Below are 7,880 nucleotides of genomic sequence, written 5' to 3'. Positions count from 1 at the left end.
CGGTCATTGAACTATTAATTTTTTCGATCTAGTCATTAAACTTTTCGAAATCAAGTAATTTGGTCACGTTGATTTGGGCTTTTTATTGGTCTAATAATAAATTTAGCCCTCTAATGTTTATACATTATATCAATTTGATTCTGAATATAAAATATTCAACAAAATTAGCCTTCAATGTTTGTAAAATTTGTATTTTTAGTTCGAATTCTAAATAATTCAACAAAGTTTGTCCTCAAATTTACAAATTTTGTCAATTTAGTTCTAATTCTAAAAAATTCAACAAAGTAATTTTTTGTCCTTTACAAAAATTAATAATTTAAGCTTCTTAACCCATAAATCTTAGTTTTAGGTTTCAAAGTTTTATAATTTTACCCTACTCCAATATAATATTTCTAACATCATCTTTGGCATAGACCATTTCTATACACCTTGTTTACTAACCCAACACATGAAAAAGGGAAAAAAAAAAGAATAAAAAGAACACCATATAATAATGGTATTTAAACCATTAAAATTGATGAAACAAAGTCGATTACAGATCTTTGGAAAGTGTTGCAACAGCCGGCCAATCAACTTATAATAATAAAAAAAATCCCCAAACAACAAAATTTGATACTTGAAATAGAAAAAAAAAATAAGCTCAAGTTGTCATAAGATAAAATTATGGGAAATAGATTATTTAGTTATAGATAAAGTTAAGTAGTTTTTTTTAGAATTCGAACTAAAATGACAAATATTGTAAACATCAAGGGCTAAACTTGTTGAATATTTTATATTTAGGATCAAATTGATATTTTATATAAACATCAGAGGGTTAAATTTGTTATTAGACCAATAAAGAAAAACCTAAATCAACTTTTGAGTGACCAAAATATTTGATTTCGAAAAATTTAGTAACTAAATTAAAAAAAAAATTGATAGTTTAATAACTAAAATAGAACTAAAGTAATAATTTAGTGATGATCTTAAAAACTTTTTAAAAAAAAAAAATCCCAAATATGACCCACATATCACCTTTTTTATAAATAAAAGAAATTAAAATATGAAATTGACAAATACTAAAAATAAAAAAGCGGCTGTTGAAAATGGAAACAAATAGGGTGACGAACATAAACATATTCATAAAAATTTAAACAAGATCTTGGTATGTCTTTATCACTTGGATTTTCTACCTACTTATAAAGTTTTTATTGTTTTCCTACATCACATTTTGCCTAATTTTCACACCCTATTTTCTTAGCTTGGGATGACATTGCACATTTAGAAATTCCCAATCTTTTTCTGGTGAAGTTTTGGTCAGGTTATTACCTAATATGATTCTTTCATTTCTAGTTAAAAGTGAAGATTGACTGCCTTTTTGTTTTAAAGCATCTTAATGGCAAGGTTATAATGTCTAATTTACGAGATTAAATCTCTATTTATGAGTTTGCAATTCTCAAGTTTAATCAACTGATAAAAAATTTGATATCCCTTTAAACAAAGTTTTGAGTTCGTGTAATTGCATCTTTATCACTTTATTTAAAAAATTAACAAATAAATCACCATATAATAGTTCATCCATTCTAACTATTAAAAACTGATATAATTGATATAATTAATAAAATAATCAAACAGTTACACATGATGTACTACATTTCCCTTATTCCAATGTATTAGTTTTTAATTATAGAATAAGATGAAATTTTTAACAGAAACCAATTTACTCTTTGATTTAATGTATCAAAACTAATTAGTTCATTTCTAAAGTAAAGGAGGCAAAATAATCCAACTAATACAAAGACTTTCATAGTACTTTTTTTTGGTTTTAGATTCAAGTTTTGTGAATGAAAAAGAACATCATTGAGAGTGTTTGCCCTTCGTGTAAAAAAGGGTCCCGACTCTAGATTTAATTGAAGCCTTTATGGACCATACACTTTGACAACTTTTGTGAGAGGGCAAATCTGCGCCAATAGGGACCATCAGGCACTACATTTGGGCAGTGCTAATGACAGTACATTGGGGTCCTCTTGCAGAGCCACCGAGACCATCGAGATCAGTCCCGAATGGTAACAATATAGGCAGTAATCTCAAGGCAAAGACAACGAGACAACTTCGTCATCGGCTTTCCTCAAACCGAACCAGACCACGGCAAAAAACCAAGCAAGCACCCAAGCATTCTTAAACACTTTCGAAAGCAAAAATAAGACCAAATATATAAAGATGGTGTTTCAAGTTTCGAGCTTTTCATGTTTCAGACCTATGCTCTGAACCCAAGCTTACAACAGTGCCTTCGCCTTCTAAAGACGAGGCTTGAAATTTGCATCTCGCGTTAATCTTCTTCACCTCGTCTACCGAATATATGAATATCTTTCTCACCATCTTACAAAATTCCCTGAAATTTAAATTAAAAAGGGTGACCGAATTTTTTACGAACCAGCTTATGGGAAAATTCTACAAAATGCAGGTTACTTACACCCAAGGATCGTCACCCACAAGCATCATATCACCTTCATTGTCAGTAAAAACGACAGACCATTTAGTACGGTGACGAAGCTCTCCCTCAATATCGAACATTTTCTCTAGCTCATTTATGAGGTCATCGTATCCTTTTAATAGGGTTAAGTCAATAGCACGACCGACTGCAATCCCTTGCATTTGAACCTTTGGGAAAATGCACAAATCTTGAATAACAAGAGGGATCTGAATATAAAAAAGCGATACAGATACCCCGTGATTTACCTTAGTACGAGTTCTTGTAGAAGAAGTGGTACCGTGCTTAGCCTTTATCTCCTTGGTTGATGTCTCTGATGCATTTTGCTTTTGCTGCTTTGGTGACTGAAAAGTTTCGGGATTTTCATCAATATGGGACGGAGCTATAACGGTTCCACTGACTGCACTATTACTATTTGTCAAATTGAACCCGAACAAACGGCAGCCTGTGGAAATCTCGAGTTTCTTTCCTTTTTCAACTTGGTCGCGCATAACGTCCTTGCTTGTCCTCAATTCAACAGGAGACGCATCCGCTGGATTGCGGAAAAAGTTTAGAGAGACGTTCACGAGAGAGGAAGGTGGCCAAGCATTTTCGAGCAGAGTCCTCAAGTTATAACCTGCATCGGCTTCATTCTGTCTCATAGGCCAAACAACTTGGCTGCTTTCACTGCTTTGGACTTCAGCTATGCTTCCTGCTCGGGCTAGTTCATGAGATTTGGTTGACCCGTGACACCAAAAGGCTGAACCGGTTGAATTTGTAGTCGTTTCTACAAATTTCAATTAAAGAATCCCACTGTTAATAAAGTCGGCACTCAAGAATCTTACGAAAAAAAATGCTTGAAAGAATAATTTCATCCCACCAGAAGCTGGAATATAAACCGGTCGTGGTCTTTTGCTCTTTACAGCTGGTTGTATGAGGTTTATAGAAGCAGAAGCCGAGAATGGCTTTATTTCCCAAGGGGAAACTCGTTCCGGCCTTTGTATCATTGCAGGTTCATCCCATTGAATCTAAAACGAGAAATAGTTGGGCAGAACTACTATCAAAAACAGAGAAAAACGAGTTTATGTTAGCATTTCAAAATTACTAATCGGAAACTATATTCAACCTTCAAGGACCGCCATTTAGATTCTGACCAATGTGGGGAAGCATCTCCAACCCCGACTATGGTACCAGTGAACCTGATTTCGAAAAAGTAAGTCTCGATAATTGGTGAAAACAAAAATCTAAACACTAGGCAACAACATATAGAGCAAAAAAACTACCTTCTCTCAGGGGAATCTTCGCCCTCGAATCCCATCTTGAAACGCATACCAACAGAGAATCTGTTGTTAATAGCTTCGAGATACTTACTTACTCCTATTATGAATTGGCTTGTCCTGAACATAAGAAACACAGTCCTGAGATAAATCGTAATTACAAACTAATCGTGTTTAAACAGAGCGAAAAAAATTATAACCTCGGCTTGTAGTACACAACAAAGAGGGTCTGAGTCGTAACAGCATGAGCAGCAGTAGCGAGCACTCCTAAATGCATGCTTTGGCTTGATATGACCGACGAAGGCATTGTGCTTTGTTGATTACCGAGCCGGCGAACCCCAACTCTTAATTCTCCGTTATCACCTCTAATAAAACATGCCAATGCAGTTACAACCAAAGCTACATCACACACACAAAGACGCGCACGAAGAGACCAACTACCTTAGAAACACGAATGCGTCTCCCGCAACCAATCTTTTCGAAGTCACAAATGTGCTCCACCCCGTCGTAAGTAAATGTCTCCGAGGTTGTCCTGATCGTTTGTAATAATTACAAAACTAAAAACAGGCCGTAAATGGAACAAACAACGAGAGCTCGGAATGTTCCAAAACCATTACTTACCCCTAAATATATGCTTAAACCGCCACTCATATCCGTGAAGATCTTTCGCGGTTAATTCTTGTGTCGGGGTAGCTTGATTCATATCCTGTTTTAAAACATAATCCAAATCAAAACATCATAATGCAACAACACTAAACAAGAGATTCTTATATATATTACCAATGGAGGCAAGCACTCAGTGGCATGTTTCCGTAGAACGGAAAACCCTCCATGAGTACTCGTATCCGACGCAGTTAAAATCTTACAAAAGGAAAGAACTTCCCTCTTCGGAACCTCGGTCGGGAACGGATCCGGACTGGTCAGTTCACTTTGCTGCAATGATAAAAACAAGTAAATCAATCATCAAAAAACACATATTTTGATCATACAAAGGGAAACCAATACCACTGACTTACATCTGGTTCAGGCTGTAAAGTTATTTGTGCATAAACCTCTTCTGTTTCTTGTTCAGCCTGTTAAATGATTCAATTCTATTCAAGCTCCAAAAATTATTAAAATAATTTGATACTAAAAATAAAATGGTTCAGTACCAGTAACTGGACATGAAGAACACGACATAGAATCTTTGAAGAAAGATTAAACAGTGGGGCTTCATAGTTAAGTTCTTGATTAGTTGATGCTTCTAACTGCAGAAAATATCAAAAAAAGATGAAATCTTTGAACATAAAAGCTAAGAAAAAAGATCAAATTTTTAGATTAATTACTTGTTCAATGTGACCCTGAGGGAAATAAAAGACTCTTTCTTGAACATGAGGAATCTCCACTAAAGGGCCTGCACATAATTTCCATAGTTCTGGATACAGATCATCAACACCCAAACCTATAACCAAAAAAAGAAATTAATAGAACTTTAAACACTGTTTGGTTGCTAAGAAAAAACTAAACATACAAAACAATGTTCGTACAATAAGCCGTACAACAGCATAAGGAAAACCCAGTTTTTCCTTCTTTTTCCCTTGTAGTTTCTCGGTAGCCAAACAGGGACCCAAAAAAGAACCCATTTTTGTATATCTCAAAACTCACCTGTTTCCCTTGGAATACCTTCTGGTTGAGCCATTAAAACACTGAAGAAGAAACACTATAAGCTTAAAAAGAACCCCCCCCAAAAAAAAAAAATAAAGTCTTTGGAGCAGGCAAAGTCTACCCCATTAGTGAGAGCTAAGAAGATCCCCCATGAAACTATAAGAAAATAAATATAAAAACAATGAAATAAAAGACCGACTAGACACGGCTATTATATGTGTGTGTGTGTGTGTGTGTGTGTGAATTCATGATTCATTGTTGGTAGGTAGTTTCCCTGTAACGATTATGCAAGTTTTTTCAAAGCTTTTCTATGTTTATAAAATCACAATTTCACTGAATAGTTTATAAAATAATTTAGAGTAAATAACACAAAATACTAATTTTAATACAATACTTGAACAATTCAACTTATAAAAAAAGAAGAAAAAAGAACACAAATTTAACAATCTTTAATATGGTCTTTATTTGGTGAAGCAGTTGTCTTAATGTAGGACTGGATGTGTTGTTGCTATCTTAAGCTGTGTTGTCGTCTTCATTTGTTTTGTTTCTTTTAATAATAATCTCGTACTGATATATTTTAAAGTTGGTTTAATTCTTTTCTTAGTCCCTATACTTTATAAGCTTTTGAAATTTAGTTTTTCTTTTACTTTTAATTCTAATAATTTAGTCTCTCTATTTATTTAATTTATAAATTAAAGTTCAATCAATAGTATTATTAATAATATTTTGATATTTAAAAGTGTCTCTTTTAAAGTCCAACTGATAACACATTCAAATTCATAAGAAGCTAATTAATAATATTTTAATAAATGAGATAATACTGCTCATGAACTATTCGAGGTTGACTTGAAAAAAAAATGAATTTGATTTGGTAACATCTTGTCGAGCTCAAGTAGATCGAGATATCAATCGAGTCAAATTTGAGTAACGGAATACTTAGTTCGTATAATCGCGAGCTTAATCAAGTTTTTCATTTTAATATATTTTTATGAAATTATATATTGCCTTTATTAAATGGTGTTAGAGTTGTGTGACCTAAATCCTGTTTGATCCGGCCTAAAAAGTTTGAGATGTAACTCACTTATTAAAAAAATAAAATAGAGAGGCAAAATTAGGGATTTGTGGGGGCGGATTGTGCCGCACAAGTTGAATTCATACAAGATTATACTTCTTTTATTAGACGTTGATTAAAATAAAATAAAATTGCACATAGCCGAAAACCTCTTGTATTCTTCAACATTAATGAATTTATTCTACTCTCATCGTAGTTTTTCTCGATAAAGGTTTTTCCACGTAAAATCTGCATGTTCTTATTTTTTTTGCTTATTGCTTCACGATCATTCCTACTACCATTATCGATGTATAGTATAACATATAGAAGGAATTGCAAACGTGCCATAGAGACCCTTCTATTAGAAGTCAAATTACATTTTGCCCCTTTTACTCAAAGGCAAATTAGTCTCTACACATTAGATTAAAGAGCAAATTGATCATTTCTGTTAAAGATTTAATCAATTTCTACTATTTAAAATCTGGTGTCTAATGAAATAACTAGATAGTTATAAATGGAGTGTCGCGTGTACCTTATACTGACATATAGGGATCAGTTTTTAACAGGAGAAATGGATAAATTTTTAATAGAAGGATTAGATTGCTCTTTTATTTGACCTATAGGGACTAATTTACTCAATTTTTGAGTAGGGGCAAAATGCAATCTAATTCCTAATACAAGGGCCTTTATGATACTTTTACCTAGAAAGAACTTAAGTATGAACAAGCTCAAGCTTAACTGAACTTAAATACAAAAATCCATAAACGAGCTTAAATGAGAACAAAATCGAGTATGTTGATTATATCTTGAATCTAACTCAGATTTAAAAATTGACGTTGAATCTAACTCAGATCAAATTTGACTCCCTAATTTCATCAAGTTAGAGTCTACCCTTATTCGAGTTTAATTTGACTTGATTACACCATTACAATTCCTTTAACAAATAATACACAATTATTTAAAGTTCCTTTAAGTTGACTATATCACGAGCACCAAAGTTATATTTTTCCGTCTATAAATACAATCACAATTACAAAACTATCATTATAATTAACTATTATAAAGCATGATTATTAGCTAAACTAGAATAAATTTAGACATGATTTATACATATTATACATTATAAATACAAATAATACATACCCGAATAATTATGGCCATAATGATTTGGATATATATTAATTCATTTGCAATATATATACATGTTTACGTGTATATTAATTCATTTATGAGCTATAAAAATAATAAACAATGTCAGCAATGAGTTTGAAATTTTTGAGTGTTTAGGTTAATATTTTGTTTCGAATTTGAATTATTCGAGTTTGACAATTAAGTTCTTTCTAGCAAGGCAATGAAGCCTTGGTATTATATATTGACAATGATTGAGACTTTAAATGTTCAGATTCAAGTTTCATCATATGTAAATTACGTGCGACAGTACGAGCTCCTTCCATATTTA

The 7,880-nt window shown here is 32.7% G+C and overlaps 1 protein-coding gene across 1 annotated transcript; it reads right to left on the bottom strand.

Annotated features, from left to right (window-relative positions):
• Window positions 1–1,855: 1,855 nt before the first annotated feature.
• Window positions 1,856–5,895, bottom strand: LOC107948167 (auxin response factor 18). Its single transcript, XM_016882636.2, has 14 exons — window positions 5,371–5,895; window positions 5,052–5,167; window positions 4,878–4,973; window positions 4,743–4,799; window positions 4,507–4,659; window positions 4,348–4,432; window positions 4,168–4,258; window positions 3,927–4,091; window positions 3,733–3,846; window positions 3,576–3,648; window positions 3,330–3,477; window positions 2,719–3,236; window positions 2,453–2,640; window positions 1,856–2,371 (listed from the first exon to the last, which is right to left on the bottom strand). Exons 1-14 carry the CDS (start codon window positions 5,402–5,404, stop codon window positions 2,224–2,226), a joined length of 1,986 nt encoding a protein of 661 aa, XP_016738125.1. The 5' UTR covers window positions 5,405–5,895; the 3' UTR covers window positions 1,856–2,223.
• Between the last annotated feature and the right edge of the window lie 1,985 nt (window positions 5,896–7,880).

This window comes from Gossypium hirsutum, chromosome A12 (genome assembly GCF_007990345.1).
Source record: "Gossypium hirsutum isolate 1008001.06 chromosome A12, Gossypium_hirsutum_v2.1, whole genome shotgun sequence".
NCBI classification, from domain to species: Eukaryota; Viridiplantae; Streptophyta; class Magnoliopsida; order Malvales; family Malvaceae; genus Gossypium; species Gossypium hirsutum.
The sequence above is the reverse complement of the archived record's forward strand: the minus strand, read 5'-3'. Positions and strand labels throughout refer to the sequence as shown.

Bases quoted from the DNA above. Each gene is read 5' to 3' on its own strand.
- LOC107948167 (XM_016882636.2), bottom strand. From the start codon at position 5,404: ATGGCTCAACCAGAAGGTATTCCAAGGGAAACAG. The intron at 3,478-3,575 runs GTTGAATATAGT...TTCTCGTTTTAG, and splicing joins CTAAATGGCGGTCCTTGAAG to ATTCAATGGGATGAACCTGC. The intron at 3,237-3,329 runs GTGGGATGAAAT...TGAAATTTGTAG, and splicing joins GGTTTATATTCCAGCTTCTG to AAACGACTACAAATTCAACC.